The sequence below is a fragment of the Xenopus laevis genome, chromosome 9_10S (genome assembly GCF_017654675.1).
Source record: "Xenopus laevis strain J_2021 chromosome 9_10S, Xenopus_laevis_v10.1, whole genome shotgun sequence".
Taxonomy (NCBI): Eukaryota; Metazoa; Chordata; class Amphibia; order Anura; family Pipidae; genus Xenopus; species Xenopus laevis.
The window spans coordinates 57974248-57996574 of NC_054388.1; the positions used below are offsets into that span (position 1 = coordinate 57974248).

The following is a 22327-nucleotide window of genomic DNA, read 5'->3' on the forward strand; positions in this document are numbered from 1 at the left end:
ATCCTTCTAGATAGTGCCTGAGTTGCAATTAAACTCTGGACCCCATGGTAGCAATGCTAAAAATGCTGGTAACCCTCATAATTATAATATGGGCCATATGTACAAGGATGTGCAAGATCACATTAACAGGAGACTAGATCCAGGAGCAACATTGGACATTGGCCACCCTCATAGGACCAGAATCCCCATAAAAACAAGACATTTGGAAGGAGTATATATAGCAGCACTTCTAGATACATAACAAGCGAGAAAATGTCTATAAGATCAAAGCTTTTTCTTTGTATTAAAAGTCTGACGCTTCTTTTAATGATACAAAGGGTAAGCGATGCCCAACACAGGCGATTTTTTTCCACCTGCGATTTAGAATCAGCCTGAAAGAACCAGCAATTACTTTGATTCCAGGGAGACGGAACGTGTGTTCGGAGACTCATTGCGAGCTTCATTCTGTCACTCATAGTCACTTTGCCAGGATTTCCCACCTGAGACAGATTGCGACGCATGTTTAAATCACTCATGCACGAGGAGCAATACACAAGTTCGGTGTAAAGGCACTTTTAAAAGCTCATCGGGCGCATACTTTAGTTGTACAAAATACCTTATTCATGATGGAGCAGAGAAGGGTCTAGGTAATTAAGGTGGCCTCTGAAGTGTTTAAATCTACAAGGACACTTAGAGCATGAATAATGCAGAATAATTTGCATCTAAATTTTTTAAGTGTTCTTTATTCAAAAACTAAAATGCAGTTTGGAATTAAAGTTTGATGAGTGAAAGCAGAGTACTCTGTACCCACTGTGAAACATCTTCTGTTTGTGAAAATTATTTCAGACAGTGGAAAAGGAACAAAAGAGATCAAAAATAAAGTTGAAGATTAGACCGCATTCCGATCAGAAGCGCATTTAATGATTTTGTGTCTCCGATAAAATGGATGGAAATGGTCTGTAATGAAGAAAAAAACAGTCCTTTCTTTACTCGAACTTGCAAGTGCAAGACTGTGTTTTTAAATCAAACTTCAATAGCCTAACTGAAGTCTTCAAAAAAAAATTGTTGAATGACCAAGTTGTAGGGTTGGCTGAAATGGGCGTCTAACAATAAAAGGCTCTGATCTGGAACAATATAACTGTTTCTGTTGTACTGATTGACTGGGCTCCATTAAGCAAAAAATCCTTATGTTGTTACTTTATTTCTGCGCTATAACATTCCTGAAATATACTGTAGGTAGTGAAAAGAAGCCATCAATTTAGAATAGAAACCAGTGAAATCTCTCAGGCCTCTAAGCCAACAGGTTTAAACAAACGTGATTTATTGTTCATGTGACGGGAGCTGCCAAAACTGTCTTGCAGAAGTGCTAAAATCTAGATAAAGAAATGGATGACTCCATGAAGTATTTTCTGTCCATTTGAGAGATTGGTACATTATGCACTAGCAGCAATGACCTGTCTGCTGAAGTGGAGAAGAGGTTAAATATCTTCTTCTGGTTGGTGAAATTTGACCAGTAAGGAACAGAGCGCTAGTGCTTAACCCTGTCTTGTCCTAATGAACAAATGATTTCCTGGATGAGAACCTAATGTCTTACAGCTGTTGTACACCTCCCAACTACAACAAAAAGGTTTGCATATGGCTGCTATAAGGTTTACCTTAAAGGAGAAGGAAAGTCTTCTTGCACTTGGGGGTACCAAATGTTAGGTATTGTATTAATTACCTGAAACCCTGGGCCGGAGCTCCTATCAGCAGAAAACTACACCGGCCCAGGGTTCTTCCAGGGAGCACCACAGAGCGCTCCTCTTCCATTTTCCTCTTTCTTCTCGCGGCTGCGCATGTGCAGTAAAACGAAAAGCCGAACTTTAACTAAAAAGTCGGCTATTTCTTTCAACTGTGCATGCGTCTGCCCTGGAAAATTTGAAAAAAGAAGCCAGAAGAGGATTGCTCTGTGGTGCTTGCTGGAATAACCCCGGGCCGATACAGTTTTCTGCTGATAGGAGCAAAGCCCGGGGTTTCAGGTAAGTAAACACAATCACTTGGGGGTGCCTAAAATTTGGCACCCCCAAGTGCAAGAAGACTTTCATTCTCCTTTAAGGTAAACCATATAGCAGCCATATGCAAACCTTTTTGTTGCAGTTGGGAGGTGCTTTTTTTCTCCTTTAAAAGCTTGTAGTTGTCATGAAAAAAAATCATGGACTAGTGGAAACAAGTGAAAAGTTTATAAGGCCATTGCCCAGTGGCATAGAAAATAACTTAAGGAGATCAGTGATATTTAATAGTTAATGTCCCAAATGTACATGCAATGTTCATGCAACTGCATACTGGTGTCCTTTCTGTTTGTGTCTCTACCGCCATGGTGGTTGTGCATAGCATTCATTAACAAACTGGTGACTGTATTATGAAACAGTTGATTTGACAAGAACTAAGGCTTCCAGGAAATGGTCTGGATTATTTTCAACAAGCCATATATTACACTAGTCAGATATATTCAGATAGTATAGTAACAGTAGTCCGTAGTATTCAAAACTTAAAGTGCCTGCATTGCTGGTCTGATTTCAAGCCTTTCTGGATTTTTGATTTTGGAGTCCTAATACCAAATGTTAAATAGTCTTAAAATGATGAATAACATATCAATAATTAATTCAATCACGTTAAACAAATATTAAGTGCAGGTAAGTGAGGAACCAGAATGAAACATATTAAACCAGATTCCATTTTCTGCACGGACTTGTGTCGCGCCAATCATCCATAAAAGTCATTTTGATCCCTTCAAAAGCTTTTACATCGTGCCACCCAATTCTTTTTTTTTCTTTTCATGCCACTACTTTATGTTCGTCTTTAAAACAGAACTAGAACAAAAGTAATCATTATCTCAAATGAACATCACATTCTCATAAAATGATTATTTATTAATACTGCACAGAACTATGTTACGTTTGGCGTTTGAATTACAAGTGAGCCACTGGCTAGGACAGACTGAATGCTCCACTGTGCTTTCCAATCAACAGGGTTTGGTATGGTGTTATCTGACCAACTGCTTAAGTCACAATCATCCTTAAACAACGACTTCCAGAAATAAATAAATAAAACACAAAGGAAACTCAAGAGGCTGTTTTTTTCTGAGATATAATTGCTCATTTATTAAACAAGTACTAAACAACAATAAAACAGTTACCCTGAATGAAAAATACTGTACAATAAATGCACAGTAAATTTATACTGTAAATTTATACTGTACAATAAAGGAAGTTGGTAGCCCCAAGACTTTTACAAGTATTGGAAGTGTCATGTGATGCTCCCATTCCTCCTCATATTAAATGAGACAATCCCAAACCTGCCAGATCACCAAGCCAAAAAATTCACTGATTGCTGCATTCACAATGACTTCCTGCAATTAAATTCTCAGTATTGATGGTGCAGCAATATTGCTTTTTTTAACCATTATATATATATATATATATATATATATATATATATATATATATATATATATATATATATATATATATATATATATATATATATATTTAATTCTGCACTTGAGAAATAGTATATGCTTAGCACTATAAATAAAAAACATGCAATTAAAAAGGTCACTTGCTGTTTTGGGGGTGGTGGTGGGTCTTGTTCCAGTCTAGTGTGTGTCTGCCGGCTTGGGTCAGAAAGGTTAAATAAGAGATCTTCTGAGAAGCTGACCGGAGAAGCTCCCTATCACACAATCATACTTTCTATGTGCTAATTCTATCCCAACAAAAAAAAAAATGCTAAAAAGGGCTCGCCAGCCAAAACAAGGAGCCAAACGAGCATGCTTGCCACACTTGCAATGAAATCATATCCTAACTTTTCTTCGTGCTTAAACAATAGGGGCTTTTTTTTTTTGCTCAGTGAACAAAGATTTCCCTAGCAACCATACCCCCCTCCCCGCACTCAGCAGGGCACCTATCTTTGCGACAGTTTTCCTTTTCCCACGCTAACCCCGGGGCTCATTTGCATAAGATTTCTGTTGTGACAATTAGTTTCAGGTGAGCTGATTCCTATGAAGCTTGCTCAGACCAATGCACAGGCTGCGAGTCTCTATGTCCTGGTCCTAATTGCGACTCGCTGGCACCACACACAATCGCCTCTTGATTCAGCAAATTGTCTTTGCCAGTGTTTTTGTGGTGACCTCACAGTGCACGCATGACGCTTAGGCTGTCTGGTGCAGTAAACAACATACTACTGAGACCTGATACTGCGAACAAATAACTAAGTAGTAAATCAATTGGACAATTTAAACTTGAGTGGAGAAATTTTTGTTTCCCAGAATTTAAGAAATTTTGAGGTTCTTAAGAGAAAAAAAATTAACCCCTCGAGTATGGGTCATGGTTATAAAATGAGTACACTTGCAAAGCAATGAACCAGTAGGTGATTACTTCTAAACTATTATCCAACAGCAGAACAATAGCTGTTGGGCTGTTTATTACACCCAGTGCATAATTATACTATGCCGTGTGGGTGCACAGGTGCTCAGCTTGTACTTAACTGTATTCGAACACGCAACATAAATGTGTAAAATAAAAGAACAGACTGAAGCAGAAGAAAATGTTTTCAAGTGGAAAAGAAATACAAATTCCAAACACATTGTACTAACAATCACAATTAATCAACTAAACAGCTGCAAACTTGTAACACATCAGGGCTACTGCAGTAAAGCAAATGTGGTGGAGTTTTATTTATACTACTAATACTATATGATTGACTTATGTGTGATATTAAACTTGATGCTTACTGGCTGTAGCTACGGTTGCCACCTTCCTATATATTTATCTTTTTTTCCTAAAAATAACATTGCGATCAGCCATCATTTTTACTGGCCAGGCCAGTTAAATACCGGCAACCCTAGCTGTAGCCACTGAGGGTCACCAGGCCAGTCTCCCTAAGGTTGATGTGTGTAATAGAATAGCTTGTACAGGCCTGGGAAACTGATGTGCTCCTTCATTTGATTTGTATGGTGCCTAACCTGACCCAGATATATTATCTGGACTGACTAGAAATGGGACAAACATGGAAGCACAGTGGTTAGAATTGCTGCACTTTGGTGGTGAGTGTCTGGGTTTAATTTGCACCAGGACTCCATGCCTGGAGGTCCACTCATGCTCTAACAATGGACTTGAGGATGAATTGGCTACTAAATACAAACAATGAAACCCTTTTTGATGTACCACTTTCGGTAAAGAATCAGAACAGGCTGTTCATTCCTGACTGTACTTTTATATTTACCTTGATATGGTCATCTTGTTTATTATCAGAAAAAGACAGCACTTTCTATGGGGTATCAATTACCAATGTGATTACATAGAGACATCATTTTAAAACAAGTAAAATAAATACCCCTCATTCTAAAAATATATCACAACCCATTTGCCTTATAAACAAATTTGATTAGGCAAGTGCCATATTTACAGAAAGCCGACCCATTATCGTTTAGCTAGAAAACAGGGAGAAAGAGAATAAGGTTTTCAAAAAACATCTAGCATTTACACTGTCACGTTGCTGGCCTTCCCCTCTTTCAGAATAAAGACTTCCATTTCTGCCAGACTCCTAATAAAACGAGATATTAAGAGCTTTTCTGCTGTCAGCTTTAAAATGCCATCATTAAATAATGTGAATATTTGTGATCAATACCCATTTGGATATTAAAGAGCTCTACTAACTTCTCCATTTGGCGAGTTAAGAGTTTCGTAGCCCTTGATAGATTGGATGGGATCATTCCCATAAATAATGATGCATACTATTAAAATGCCTACATTTTTAGATCTGTCATCTCCTTCTCAAAAGAGGTTTGTAGTACAGAAGTTCACAGTGTAGTTCGTAGGACTGAATGGGCAACATGGTGGTGCAGTGGTTGGCATTGTTGTCCTGCAAAAGGTTTGACATTTAGACTAGGGTGCCACCTACAAGGGGGATGTATGTTCTCCTTGTTCTTATTTATGTGAGTTTGCTCCTGTTACCCTGGTTTCTTCCCACACTCAAAAGCACATACAAAAAGGTTAATTGGCTCTTGATAAAATTCCCTACATTGTATGAATGTGAAAAGAACAACAGAAGGAAACACTACAATTCAATAAAATAACCTGGAGGGATCCAAACCACTAAAAATTCTGGTGTTTCAACCTTGTACGATTGCTGTCTGTCATTTCATGTCTATGTAATCTGAATGGTTAGTTGTAGGTCGGGAGATTGCAACTCCCAATCATTTGTCAGGCATAGGATAAAACCTGCATGTCTATGGCCAGCTTAACTCATTCAGTTGTATCATGTGACACATTCTAAAAGAGATTTTTCATGGGTAAGGTATGATAGTTGTTTCTAACTTCTTCCAATTATGATTGTTTTTCTTCTAGAGAAGCATATAACCAGGGACACTTTTGGTATCCATTTTAGTAAGATATATCCACTCTAAGTGAATGGCCAATCACCCATAGAAAGCATCTCAGCAGAAAACAAGCACTTTTTCATTGAAAAAAGATCAACATGTTAAAGAAAAAATGGCTTGTATCAGCAGTGACAAACATATGTCAAGTCTTATGGGATCTAAAGTGTTGCCCCCAGGAGTTCACCACATAGGTCTTCTCTCTTTCTGTACCATTCAGTAGATAGACTATGCAACAGGTTAAAATACTCTAGAACCTCAATGGCATTTATTTTGGTCTTACTTTAATTAGGCAAATGTGATTCCTCATATCCCTTTCATGCACCTTTACCAAGAGTTAAACATGCAAATAGGATTTCTTTTGCTTGTGCATATGTTAATATCTCCCATTAGAGCAGATCCTACATGCTTAAAAAACAAGAAAGCCAGTTCTTCAAGGAGCCGATCAATGCTCAGTACATTCTACATATATCATGAAGTTATTAATGTACGTTTCATTTTATATAGTGGTATTTTAGAAGCGACCATATTGGTTTTAATGAACACTTGGAAAGGCTTGAGCCATTTTGAGCATATTAAAATCAGTCAATTTGAAGCAAGCGAGCTGAAAATGTAATGAGAACTGTTCAGAGGTTTAAATAGAGTAGAACATATTTAAATAAGTACCTATGAATTAAAATAAATCTGTATCGGGATGAGTATTCTTGATCGTATGGAGATGTAAAATGAGTAGGGAGGGCTATTAGCATGCAAATGGACACTTGGCCTTTACCTTAACCCAATATGGAGCCTTGTTACAAGTTGTTTTGGAATGTAAAGACATACATAGTTGAGTGATTAGTGAATATAACCAGAATAGATACATTTTTCATTGCTGGTTTAGTGAGACCTAAAAGCTGCCCTGGTCATCACTATGAAGATGGTCACGGGGTTGTTACCAGTCTAGGCCTGTCTCCAACAGCACCCTATAACTACAAAGAACAGACTCAAAGGTCAGCTCATACATGGAGAGGCACATTTATCAATTGTCAAATTTTGAATTCATTTGAGTTTTTTAAAACTTCCTTAAATTCGATTGATTTTGAAATTCGACTGGGGGAGAATTATTAAGAAAATAATCAGATGAATTTTACTGATCCGAAAACTCGAATCAAATTTGATTCAAATTATATGACTTGATTCAAGTTTTTTTCCTGGAAAAAACTTGAATGTCAGGAAGGCTGCAAACATCTCCAAATTGATCCCTGGACCTCTCCCATTGACTGAAACAGTAATTCGGCAGATTTTAGGTGGCAGATAAATCTCGAAAATCGAATTTGAATTTTTCAAAAAAAACTCGAATCGAGTTTGGATAATTCCATAGTCGAATTTGACAGTTTTGACCATAAAAATAATTTAAAAAATTTGAATATTCAATTTGACACTTAATAAATCTGCCCCTAAATGTGGAAAAGAGGAGCGCAGGTTGCACAATCTGCCATGTTGTTACACTTTGTGCCCTGCATTTCATCCTAGATAAATTGCCACAGGTCTCTGTGCTCTGTTTCAGCTGCCCATAAAAATACAGCATTGCCCACATTTAGCAGTGCTGTATTCACAGGTTACAAATCGAGGCATGTAGTCGCCCCACCACCACCCCTGTCTGTCCTTTAAATTGTGTTCCATTCAGGCAGGGAACAAAACATGAAAAGATGTCAACCTCAACAATATAAGCTCCCTTAACTAGGCAGCATCAGTCTGGTTTCACCAGGAAGTCAACAAACACTTGGGGATACATGCGCTAACCCAAACCTGAATATATTACATACACCCTGATCTGGTGATGTACCCTTTGCTGCCATGTTATTGCCTTATATGAAATCTTCATAGAAAACCATCTTTAGTGCTCTTGGGGATCACAGCTATATGGTAACTCCCCCACGATATAAAGAAAAAGATATATATTCTGTATAATAATTTGAACTAATATCCATCAAAACATTTGTTAAGTTCCACCTTAGAAGTTCTGCTGAGTAAGAACCAACTAGGTATCAATAGTTCTGCCTCCTTAATTTCATATAATCACTACATCAATATTAGATGAATAAAAACCATAATTGTCTAGTTTTCAGAAGCTTTTACATCGTATGAGAATCCAGGTGAAAGAAGCCATCTGAGTTTTTATGATGCTGAATTATACACTGTTAATCGATCGTTAAGGCTTATTGTTTTTATGACTATGCCCTCGCTTGGTAGATATCTATGATTTGAAGATTCCTATAAGATTAGGACATGGCCATTAGTTTGTAACATCAATTGGAATATTACAGCCAGGACTCAACCTTGCAAAAAAAAAAAAGAAAATTGGCACCGCGCACTTTATCTTTGAAAATTAAGGAGAAAATCAGTAGAATCTGCAGACTACTTTATTTCATTTATAAATTACAAGAACGAGCCTAATATATATATTATTCATTTTCTGCCGTTCCGCAACTTTCGACTGCAGGAGTGCTGGAACGGTGTAATTACTTTCTAGTAGGGCAGCAATCCATTGGTTTTCAAAATTGTTACAGGATTCTTAATGACACGGTGCGTTTGCAGCGACGGCGGAACACAAACAAGGTACGTTGGTTTACACAGGAACACCTGCTTAGCATGACAGCAGATGTCAGTCAGCGAGCAGAATACAAAGGGAGAAAAAAAGGAAATATTATCAACAATGCCACAACAGAATCAATTTATTCAACCTGACACCAGCATCAGTGTTGGAATTGGAAAAACAAAGCTTGACATTCTGAACTTGCACGGGATTCCTTGGCTATGCCATCCTCAAACTTTCCATTTTTATTTAGGAATTTTTTTCCTTGTTAAAATGTTTCAGATAGCATTGCGTATTGTTGTATGGGTGCCCTGAGAGGAACTCACTCTTTTTTTTTCTAACGTTTGCAATTATTATGTTGGAGGAATTTAGCTAGCTGGCTTCTGTGGTCAATGTGGGATTCATCATTCCTGTGGTATTCTCAATTTTCCAGCTCGACTCACTTCAATTAACCACTTGAAACTGATGTGGCCCTTCAGTGGTCGTAATCTAGAACTCCCAGAATTCATTTATATAGATCCCAACACTGTTATGCTTGCTCTACAATGGGGGATGCTATGTTCTTCAGTTCCGCAACAATTTCAAGGCTGCCGTATATAGTCTATAACAAAGTAAAAGTATAAGTAAAGTTGTGTTTTTTTTGGTATTACATTAAATCTAAATCCTTCCAAGTAACAGTATCAGTGGTTACATTACTTGGTGGTGATCTATGTCAAAATTGGCCTAGGACAACATGATATCAACTTAGTAAACCTTTATCTTCACTAATTTTATATTACCTGGAAAGTAAAATATCATTGTCTATTTAATACATTCTGATACAGTACTGTAAGTTCTTGCCCAACATTAACCACATTTTGTACACAATAACAATTGTACTAAGGACTGCTTCCAGGGTTGATCATTTGACCAGGTCTCCAATGATCTTTTTATAAAGAGAACCTCTATTAGCCTGTTCCACCCTAAAATGACTAGGGATGCACCGAATCCACTATTTTGGATTCGGCCGATCCCCCGAATCCTTCGCGAAAGAATACCGAATCGGAATCCTAATTTGCATATGCAAATTAGGGGTGGGAAGGGAAAAACATTTTACTTCCTTGTTTTGTGTCAAAAAGTCACTCGACTTCCCTACCAACTCCTAATTTCCATATGCAAATTATGATTAGGATTCAGTTCGGCCGGGAAGAAGGATTCGGCCTAATCCAAATCCTGCTGAAAAAGGCCGAATCCCGAACCTGGAATTCTGGATTCGGTGCATAATGACCCCTTGCTTTATAGGGAAATAGTGAGTTACCACCAATTAGGATTCTGATTCCAATTTAGCCAGAGTACATGAAGCCAAAAATTTACCAAATGTACCGGTGTAGAAAAGATCACAAGGTATAACCAAATAAGTGAAGGCAAAACATAACTAGGCTGATAGAATGCCTCATCAAATACTTGCTATAGGTCAAGCTTCTGGCAACTTTGATGTTCACCATTAACAATTTCATTTAAGACATTTAAAGCTTGTGACAGAAAGCCAAGAGCAACCTGTTCTGAGGAGCACAAAGTAACAAGGATTGGAAGAGACTCTCCTTCTCTAAGATTATTATTGTAATCTAATGAATAAAAAGTAGTATTTTATGGTGGGTTATATAGTAACATCTAGTAACTGTCCATGCCCAGGTTCAATATCATGTAGGAACCAAACAGCAGCTAATTGGATAACTGGGGTAAAGGTTGACAGAGAAGCCTCATCTACTCATCCATACAACTGAACTATGTGTTTGTAAGAACAGTGGAGGAATTATTGTATAAATGTGACTTGATGTTTCATACTGAGTTGGTTGGTTATGATGATACACACACACATATTGCATTCATCCCAACTCCAATCATACATTAGAATTCTTCATTTGTCGCCTTGTTTAAAATGTGCTCTTTGCTTCCCGTTCCACAGATGTACAACCCGTGTTTAACGAGAACAAAGAAAACACATTTTAAAACAAATCTAAGCCTTTGTAATGAGCTGTGCCATACAGCTGTAACTGCAGCTGCAATTTAGCAAAAAAAAAATATTTTAATGTCCAGCTGGTCCTGCGCTTTAATAAAATTGGCATATTGATTCCTTTGAATTTACAGATGCATGTTTCATAAACTCTATCTCTAAAGCCTAGATATCTTCAGAGCAGTGTCATTTTTTTTCTCCCCTTCCAAATGGATCAATTATGTGCCTATGTAATCCTGTTACCTGTGAAATCCATGAATACTTTGCCCATTTTTGGCTATTCCCAGGCAGACAAACTAAGCATTATGTACTCATAAACAAACAGCACATTTCCCAGATATTAGAAATTGTTTTCAAAGAGAAAGGCAATCTCTTGGGTCTTTAACTCTGAATCCCAGACAGGTCCCCAGCTCCTTCAAGTAACTTCTGCTTGTACAACTACATACCTAATGTCCTCCATTTAAAAGCCATGTTTGTATTTCCTTACGCATTTATGGAACATATTTTCATATTTTATTTTATCTCCCTCTCCCATTGCTGGTATTCTCTTTCACTACTTATAAAAACATTGATTCATGAGTAATTCCTGTCTGGTGCAATGATGTCAAATCCATGACCTTCCTAGCTGTTGCAAACTATGACACCCTGGGAATCTACTAAGGATGCTGGGTATTTCAGTTTTTTATTATCATTCATCACCCTTCATGCTTTCACATTGACAAAATATATACAGTATAAAAGTCCTGCAACAGTGGAGCTCACAATCTAATTTCCCAACTACAGCAACTTCATCAGAAGACGATCCCATTAGTCTAGTGGAAGGAAACTGGCACATCCACAGAAGTCCCATATAAATATCAGTAGAACATATAAACCCAATTCCAAGACCACAGCATTTTGAGGTACCATCCCAACCACTTTAAAATAAATTTGATGGATGAGGCCACTTAGCTATGTCAACAAAAGGTACTGCACACTGACCATTAAGTAGCAATTAAATAAATAGTTTAGCCCCTTGGGTGTTGCCAGTGTATAAAAACATTTTTATTATTGGAAAATTCAAAGCACTTGCATGTCCTGAAATCGAAGCAAGCACGCAACTGGCTAAGGATTTTAAAACCTATATATATTATGAAAATAGCACTTAATTTGTTTCAACAACATTTTACATTCAAGTTAGTGCTGATAACAAACAACAGGTTTAGCAACACAACTCTGGTGGTTATATAGCAGAAAGAGACTGTTGCCCTCAATATTTACTATGGGGTCTGTCAGTTGGATGCTAGGACTTCTAGTTCAATGATATCAAGCACCTATTTCAATCAACTACCTAGGTAGTTGTAATGGGCCCGATTAATACTGGTATTATTTATTGTGTCTTAAAGGAATACAGTCATGGGAAAAAGTTTGTTTTTTAGAAACGCATCAGGTAATAGTGCTGCTCCAGCAGAATTCTGCACTAAAATCTGTTTCTCAAAAGAGCAAACCGACTTTTTTATATTTAATTTTGAAATCTGACATGGAGCTAGACATATTGTCATATTGTTATTCCCAGCAGCCCCCAGTCATGTGACTTGTGCTCTGATAATCTTCAATCACTCTTTACTGCTGTACTGCAAGTTGGAGTGATATCACCCCCTCCCATTCCCCCCCAGCAACCTAACAACAGAACAATGGGAAGGTAACCAGATAACAGCTCCCTAACACAAGATAACAGCTGCCTGGTAGATCTAAGAACAGCACTCAATAGTAAAAACCCATGTCCCACTGCAAAAAAACAATAACCTGACAGAAAGCAATTCTATCCTAAAGTGCTGGCTCTTTCTGAAAGCACATGACCAGGCAAAATGACCTAAGATGGCTGCCTACACACCAATATTACAACTTAACAAAAATACACTTGCTGGTTCAGGAATGACATTTTATATTGTAGAGTGAATTATTTGCAATGTTAGGAATAAAAAAACGACATCATAAAAATCATGACAGAATCCCTTTAAGGAGTTGCCTTTCTTTATATACTGGGACTTGGGAACATCTGAAAACCCCCAGAATTCTTTTCAATTGACTTCAGTATTTTGCAAACAGTTTCACCTGCATGCTGAAAATGTTAAAGGGAAGGCAATTGTGCATTTCCAAAGCCTCTACTGCATTCATTTATAAATTACCTCATCACTGACTGAAATTAACACTGATTCTTACAGGCAATTTCTCAATTTCCAATGCTAATTACATTTTTTTTTTTTTTTACTTTTAAATTCCGTACCACCTGTTTTGGGCAAGACATCTTAGGCAGCGCGACCGCATTTAATCACAATTTTAATTAACCGCCCCGTAGATGTGAAAAAGAAGCAATTATAATGCAGATGAATCATGATTTTTCTGCATTAAATCGTTTTGTTTCCCCGGCATGTTGATTGTAACACAGCACACAAATACACTTACTGTACATATTTTTGTTTCTCATTGTAATTTAGTAATTGTTTCTAGAAAACCAGTTTGGGAGTAAGTGACTTCATCTGCTTACAAATTGATTGATACTGTTAACTCGCAGATTGCTGCACACGGTGAGAAATATCCAGTGTTAATAGTCTATACTGTATATAGTCTATATACAGTCATATCAATCAATCAATTTCCAAAGATCAAAAACAACATCAACAAAAAAAAACTGAAACGGAAATAGATAAATAATGGCTTTTATGGAACGAGGGAAGTGTGTGGGGGGCTTGTTTCTAATTCAGAAATGACACAGAACACTTGAGATCATATTATGTAGAATATAAAATGTTGTAGCCTGTAAAGTGAAGGAATTATGACCAACATATGGTAACAGCACACTTTTATGCCGTCCATGCTAGCGTTCCAGCCCTTGAATTATGACATGTTATGATCTCACTGAAGCTCACAGCTTGCACGTATGAAGCCCACAGATAAGATCTCCATGCAAGTAGCCTTCTAGGCAGAACCTCTCCAAGCTCTCAAGCAGAATTCAAAAGGGTTACAACACAGAGCATATATTTATAGATTGGGAGACAGATACTGACACAATCCAACAATTAATGTTTCCTTTGGGATGTCAATTTTTCGTTCTAATTACAAAAGGATTTATAACAGTTATGATTTTCATGACATGTATTTAACTGCTTGGGTACCTGCAGAGTCTCAGTTGCACCAAATCCAAGAATTCCTTAGACACCCAAGGAGTTACACGATAGGTTAGAAGAGAACATAAAAGAGCACTAGGAAATAAAGACCTACTATGACTTGCTTCTTTTCTCCTACAAATATTTTGGTCTTGTTCTGGAAGAGGGTAAATGTCCTGCTCATCTGAGTCAATGTGCAAGATAAGTCCTCCTTTTATAACCAAAGAAAAAAAAAAAAGGAAAAATTGAAACAGTTGGAATAAGGTACACCGATCTATGTATAGGACATTCATTGTAAGGTCTACTGAATAGGAAGAAAAACCTTTAACCATAAGCACAAATTGGACCCCAAGTTATATATAAGATTTAGGTTTAAGTGTTTAAAACAAGTTCTTCTACATAAAAATAAAAAAGACGAAGAATGTCCGCTTCTTAAAGTGATTTCCCAATGACATTCCTTTGTCCCTTGTGATTTAAGGCTTATCGATTGTTATTGGATATAAAGCCCTGATTGATGATTCATTAATATATCGTCTAGTTCTCTCCCTCTGTCTCACGTTCCAAGTATCTAATGCACTCTGTGTCTCAGCACTACTTTCTCTCTTGTACCGCTGCCCAGTTCTAGACGTTTAAAACTGACGAACATTTGTAATATCGCAAATAAATTGTGGCCATTAAAGCGAGGAGTACTGTTTGATCAGGAGAAGCCGGAGATTAAAGCAAGAGATAAAGTCAGCGTGTTGCTAAGTGGCTATGAGAATAGGTTTTACACCATTTTCACTCTTTTATGTGAGAATGTCAAACATGCCATCACCCTCTTGTTAATATTATTATGATTACGTGCTTTAAATAACTCTGAAAATGCTGGAAAAGGGGAGAGGAACTTTTTATGAATTAGCAAAGTACCATCAATGGTGCTGAGCACAAGCTTAAGTATTGCTGAGATATCAAAAGGGAACACATGAAGAACTTATTTTCTGCCTTTAAATTCACCCCCAAATTGAATAAACAAAATGCTTTCATAAGCCATAGCAGCCAGATCATGCTTGATGGCAAAATAATGATATCAATGCTCCGTTGTGAAAACTTTCATAACGAACCCCGATGGCTGCGTTTATTTGTAAATTGTTTCTTGATGATAAAAAAAAATTGCTCTTTGAATGGTACTTGTCCGTTTTTTAAAGTCTAAACCAATTTTCAACGCTCGCCGATAACGCCACCGTTTGTTTTTTGCTTATAAGCGAAATCCTGAAATATTCAGTTTTAACAAATGATCAAAGAAAAATAAATCCGCCGCCCTAATAAGACTTTGAAAAAAAATCCCTATTTTTTTATTTTAAATAATGGATGAAAGCTAAGACGCCAGAGGCAATCTATGCAATTTTTTTAATTTATTTTTTTATATTGTGTGTTGTTTTTGCTGATTGTTTATGGAAATCGCAGAGACGTCTCAATGCCTGCTCTTTATAGCTGAGGCGAGGATGAAATAAAGTTGCTACGTGGCATATTGAAATGTATTGTTCACCACTTAAGTTTTATAATATTGAGGAATTAACAGGGCATTAAATCATGGGGGGAACTGTGACAAGACCAATATGCACTCAGATGATGCCAGCGAGTCTTTGTTCATAGCTTAACAAAACTATGCCGTCACAGTTATTTAGCTCAACACTGCCTGTCGAATGGGTATCAACAGATCAGCTAATGTCTGTCACACAAAGGGCTAAAAATGATTTGAAAGCAAGTCTTACTTTAACCACCGTCTGGCAAAGACATAGGGTTTAAAGAAGAATCATGCAAAGACTGAAATAAAGGGGTGCTTCTTATATCAGGATCTAATTGCTGAATTCTTATGTACTTGTACAAGAACACGAAACAATGGTAACCTTACTCTGCCTCCTATGCCTGTTTTTGGGCAAATAGTTGAAGTGTGAGTCTGTAATCTTTAAATAAAGAAACTTTTTTTTTCCCCTTCAGCAGTGAGGTTCAGGATATCATAAAGCAAACAATAAGCTAAACGGTGCACCTTTTCAAGGATATGTTTATTTTATTCTGGTTTAATTAACTTTAGCGAGGTTGTGTTTTCTTTTCTGACAGAGCAAGGCAACTTTTTTTTTTTTTTGTTCCCAGGAAGATTAACAGTATTCGCTCTCGGAAAAAAGGTTTGCAATAATTCTGAAGAAAGGTAACGTGGCCTCTCAGTCAAATCATAGAAAAACAAGCTTGCTGATTAAAAACTGATAACACTCTCTCTATTTTTTTGCTCTTGGGGACCTTTGATACTTTTATGATGTGGGTGGGAGGCAATACACTTTTCACAGACCACCTCCTCCCTAGTATCTAATTACAAAGACAATTATAACTCAGAGGACCACCCTTTGGTTTAGTAGACTTACAGATTATTGGTCTTAAGGTGGCCATATACACAAAGATCCGCTCGTTTAGCGACATCACCAAACGAGCTGATCTTTCCCCGATATTCCACTAACAGGCATGGCTTTATTGGGGGTAATCTGAACAATCTACCCTATGGCCGAACGATCGGATTATGATGAGAGTGCAATGGGCTCCAGCGGGACGGTTGGGACAAACTCAAACCTGTCCGATCGACCAAACGACCGATCTCCGCCAAACGAAAAATGTCTGGACTCTCCACACACGGTCCGAAAATCGCACGAATCCTCAATTCGTACGATAGGATCTTTGCGTCTATGGCCACCTTTAGTGACATCATTACAATTTCTCATCACTGTTCAACAATGGATCTCTACCCTCTTCTAGACTCCACAAAGAACTTGCGGTAGAGCCCCATTGGTATCTAGTTTAACCTCTGTCCAGTAGAGGTTTTGTTCTGCTAAGACCTCAGTCAAGCAACAGCGTTTATCTTATTACATTCTATGGAGAAGCCCTTAAGCTGGCTATAGAATTTTCATGCGATATTCGTTGCATGTATGGTGGGAGATGAGCTGACTATCGGCAGAAGACTTGGAAATCGGTTGTCTCAATGATCGGGCTGGCCTTTAAAGGCACCTGAACATCGGCCATTATAAGTGCTGAATCATCAGATACAGGTAGAATTCTATTGTTTCTACCTGTATATCTGATGATTCAGCTCTACACGTGTGTATTGAAACGAACAATCTTTTCCAGGAAGGATCATAAATGTTACATCTATGGCCACCCTTAGATCGTGCAGGCAGTAAGTCTATACATAGAGAGGTGTCTATCTTTTAAGACAAGGAATGTTCTTGTAACCCTGCTACTAAACTAATAAAACTTGAGCGCTGATACTTTCTATGTACTTGAACACAACTATCCCTTCTTTCACTCTGCTGCTGTCAGTTTTGGCTGTCTCTTTCCCAGCCCCTACTCTGTTAGTTTCTGGCCTGCCAATTCCAACTTGAAGCTTGACTGGACTGATCTGATGCAAATACCTCCAGGGGAAACCCTGAAACTGATGAACAGTTATGTCAAGTCGATTTTGCACCATCGGGAAAAGGTAACCTCTGCGAGAATAAACCAACAAGGTTAAAGAGACAAGGGCTTTTTCACATGGAATAACCCCCCCCCCAGCACGTCTTACTCTGTTTGCTATCCCTCAGATATTGTAACTGTCAAAATAAGCTCTAATTGCAGATGCAAAACTGCCATTACATTGAAAACAGAAGCCATGCAGGCATTAAATGTAGCAAGCCTAATTTGCAAAAACCACTGAAAAGGTAACTGTGAATGAATATTTCATTACTTTAATTACCAGGCCACTACTCTTGTCTTGGCAGTCATATGATAAAGTGCTGCTGTCGCTATCAACAGAAAACATCCACTAAAGATGGAGCACATGATCTAGGTCACTTATCACTAATCCCAGCACCACTTCCGGGTCATCTGCCTTGAAGGAAATAGTTGAACTACAAAATTAGAAAATTTTTTACTTTTTATCTCCCTGGGAAAATGTAAAAAGGAGTCCTATCACTGTTCTGTATAGAGTAGAATCAATAAAAAGAAAAGGGGGCAGAGCACCAACCTTTGCTAATAAGGCTGATCATTGATGTGAATTTAAAGATCCCCAATATTTGCTTGATTTGGCCACCAACATGCTTGGTCAAATTATGCTAATCATTTGGGCCCAAACCAAGAATTGTATCAAAATGTAGGTCTATGTAGACCTGTTGGAACAGGACAGCATCATTGGGCCTAAAAGCTCTGTCTGGAGGGGCTTAGTCACTGGCTTATGGGCCACGCATGGGTAGCTCAAGTAGTTTATTTGAAGAGATCCTCATATGTAGGTGTGTTTTGCCTTCACATCTTTACCTAAATCATATGACACAAGTATACAAAAGTGAATACTTTATAAGCAACAAAAAAATACATTACATTTGACTTGTCTCTTTAGGTAGCATGTTCCCTTTAAGGCCACCACATTTAGCACTATTTTCCCAGAGGAGGTGTTTCTTCCACATCACAGTTTGACAGCACAACAACACCGTGGCTGGATGCCCTATCAACGAATTCACTGACACGTATCATTTGTGGTCTGGGTTTCTCTTGCAAGTCCTTGGTCACCTCTCACTTCTACATAGTACATGTGTTAAACTCCACACCTCCTGGCAAAGTGGTATTTAGCTTAAAAACCCAATTTCCTCATTTGAAAAATGTTTTTTTGAAATTTTATATATTATGAAAAGTAAAATATTTCACTCCACAACTGCTTTAGTGTAGAGATGACTTAATTGTAGGGCTGGACATGATGATGTCTACCATGCAATATATATTCAGTGGCGTAACTAGATATTAATGGGCCCCACAGCAAATTATTTTTTCAGGCCCCCAAAATGCCTAGTGGTTGACCTGTTTTAACAATATTTATTTAACTTCTATATGAATGAGTTCCTCATAGGGCCCCTATAGCTCCTGGGCCCCCCTACAGCCCCAGGGTCTCCTTCCTCCTTACACCCCTGTATATAATATGGCCTTTGCCATTTTTGTCTACACATTCAACCAAGGGACCTCTTTAATGCCAACTACCGCTTTCTGCACTAGCAGAGCCAAATTTCCGGTTTTAAACTGGAAATTCAGCTCTTAAAGGGATACTGTCATGGGAAAAAAAAAAAAATTTCAAAATGAATCAGTTAATAGTGCTGCTCCAGCAGAATTCTGCACTGAAATCCATTTCTCAAAAGAGCAAACAGATTTTTTTTATATTAAATTTTGAAATCTGACATGGGGCTAGACATTTTGTCAATTTCCCAGCTGCCCCTGGTCATGTGACGTGTGCCTGCACTTTAGGGAGAGAAATGCTTTTTGGCAGGCTGCTGTTTTTCCTTCTCAATGTAACTGAATGTGTCTCAGTGGGACATGGGTTTTTACTATTGAGTGCTGTTCTTAGATCTACCAAGGAGCTGTTATCTTGTTTTAGGGAGCTGCTATCTGGTTACCTTCCCATTGTTCTTTTGTTTGGCTGCTGGGGGAAAAAGGGAGGGGGGTGATATCACTCCAACTTGCAGTACAGCAGTAAAGAGTGATTGAAGTTTATCAGAGCACAAGTCACATGACTGGGGCAGCTGGGAAATTGACAGATTTCAAAATTGAATATAAAAAAATCTGTTTGCTCTTTTGAGAAATGGATTTCAGTGCAGAATTCTGCTGGAGCAGCACTATTAACTGATTCATTTTGAAAAAAATGTTTTTTCCCATGACAGTATCCCTTTAAAGTTACAGGAGGCGGCTTTTTGCCGCCCCATGTAACTGGCCGTTCACTGCTGCCTGAGGCAAGGTGCATACCTTGCCTCATGGCAGAAACAGCCCTGTATATATACCATCCCGACGCTTAACATCCAAGTCTTGTGTAGACTGTATATTTTTCGTTTATGGAAACCTAACCTCTGCAGCAAACTCTGGGGATGACTCAAATGGTCAGCACAAAGCAAGCATTGTTAAACTGCTGTTCTGTGGATTATTTAGGAATAATTCCCACAGTTGCTGAGCAATAGAATCTTGAATTTAGTTGTGCAGGTAGGGTGTTTATCAATCTTGTCATTAATTATTAAGCTCACTTACAATTGACTCTCTCCTCCTGGAGGTAGCATTTAAAAAGTAACGCTAATGGTGTTTTTATAAAGAACAGGTAGTACCAAGTCCATTCGCTACCATTATATTAGTGCAAATGTTATGCTAGGTCAGTTGTTTTGGGCTGCAACGATAACAATTCCAAGAAAGTCATCATTCGTGTATTTAAGAAACTATTGAAACTTGTGATCTATAGAGTTAACTTGATGCGTGGCCAATACTCTATAACCATTCTTTCCATATATAATGTCTTAATATCCGAGTGGCCAAAACTCTAACTATCCTTTTCCTATATTATGTCCTAATATGTGATTGGACTTGGAATAGCAGCACTAAGGCATCGGAATATTATCAGAATTTGCAGTTTTATCTGATCTGGTTCAGCACCAAACTAAATAAAGTGGTTCAAATAACAATATAAATGACAATATAAACTTGATGCTATACAAAACATACTCGAGTAGCTCCCTGGCACGGAAGAAGTTAAATGGAGGCACTTATCAGAATGACTTGCAATGGGAGGGGGGTGACTGTATTTATAACTCAACCCAAAAACTGCTGTATCACCTACAAGGGAAGTAAATGTGCTCTGTCAAATCACCAGGAGGCAGTGACAAAAGGGATCTCGCTGCTTGACACAAGGTGTAACAACATATCAGACACCTTTAATTCTGTCATGTCTCCAACTCTGTATTTTTCACACTTGGCTGCCTGCTCCCACCCCCGACGCCTGCACTCTATAACTAAATAAGGAGATCATTTTCTAAACGAATAAAGCAGCACCTGGCCCTTGTGTTCTAGGACACTGATAAGCATTGACCCCACCCCCCAAATGTACAAGCTTCATCTTTTGGGTTATATTTAACTACATAAAGATAATGGCACTTTACCCAGATACACATGTGTAGGTTTGAGACTTACTGTGTGTGTTTCCTATGGGTTAAATCAAAATAGTTCAGCCCCAGGCATTGTTGTTGCACTACAGCTCCCACTATCCTCAGCCAACCTCAAATAACATGGACATTTATTTTTATACCATCAGAACAGTCAGTAATGCACCTAAGTCTTTGCCCAGATAACCCCTTCAGTGCCAGAGTAGTCAGTAATTTACCTAAATCTTTGCCTAGATAACCCCTTCAGTGCCAGAGTAGTCAGTAATTTGCCTAAGTCTTTGCCTAGATAACCCCTTCAGTGCCAGAGTAGTCAGTATTTTACCTAAGTCTTTGCCTAGATAATCCCTTCAGTGCCGGAATAGTCAGTAATTTACCTAAGGCTTTGCCCAGATAACCCCTTCAGTGCAAGAGTAGTCAGTAATGCACCTAAGTCTTTGCCCAGATAACCCCTTCAGTGCCAGAATAGCCTAGCCAGTAATGTACCTAAGTCTTTGCCTAGATAGCCCCTTCAGTGCCAGAGTAGTCAGTAATTTGCCTAAGTCTTTGCCTAGATAACCCCTCCAGTGCCGGACTAGTCAGTAATGTACCCAAGTCTTTGCCCAGATAACCCCTTCAGTGCCAGATTAGTCAGTAATGTACCTAAGTCTTTGCCCAGATAACCCCTTCAGTGCCAGATTAGTCAGTAATGTACCTAAGTCTTTGCCCAGATAACCCCTTCAGTGCCAGAGTAGTCAGTAATTTACCTAAATCTTTGCCTAGATAACCCCTTCAGTGCCAGAGTAGTCAGTAATTTGCCTAAGTCTTTGCCTAGATAACCCCTTCAGTGCCAGAGTAGTCAGTAATTTACCTAAGTCTTTGCCTAGATAATCCCTTCAGTGCCAGAATAGTCAGTAATGTACCTAAGGCTTTGCCCAGATAACCCCTCCAGTGCCGGACTAGTCAGTAATGTACCTAAGTCTTTGCCCAGATAACCCCTTCAGTGCCAGATTAGTCAGTAATGTACCTAAGTCTTTGCCCAGATAACCCCTTCAGTGCCGGAATAGTCAGTAATGTACCCAAGTCTTTGCCCAGATAACCCCTTCCGTGCCGGACTAGTCAGTGATGTAAAGTCTTCATTTTCAATGAGTTAGAACCATTAACTCCTAAAAGGACACAGCATTGGAGTCACTGTGATCTGACTGTAACAAATGCGCACAAGGAAAAGTTTTCACTGATGTTTGGGGGGTCAGTTTACACTTAAACTACACCCCTCAAGTACTC

At 38.3% G+C, this 22327-nt stretch overlaps 1 protein-coding gene across 6 annotated transcripts in view; it reads right to left on the reverse strand.

Moving 5' to 3' along the window:
- The window catches only part of zeb2.S (zinc finger E-box binding homeobox 2 S homeolog), a 96614-nt gene that overhangs the window by 63197 nt on the left and 11090 nt on the right, over nucleotides 1-22327 (reverse strand). For 3 of the 6 annotated variants that reach the window (XM_041577599.1, XM_041577601.1, XM_041577600.1), the window contains one exon: nucleotides 14220-14319. In XM_041577599.1, the coding sequence (XP_041433533.1) occupies nucleotides 14220-14319 (100 nt within the window). 6 annotated transcript variants of the gene reach the window in all.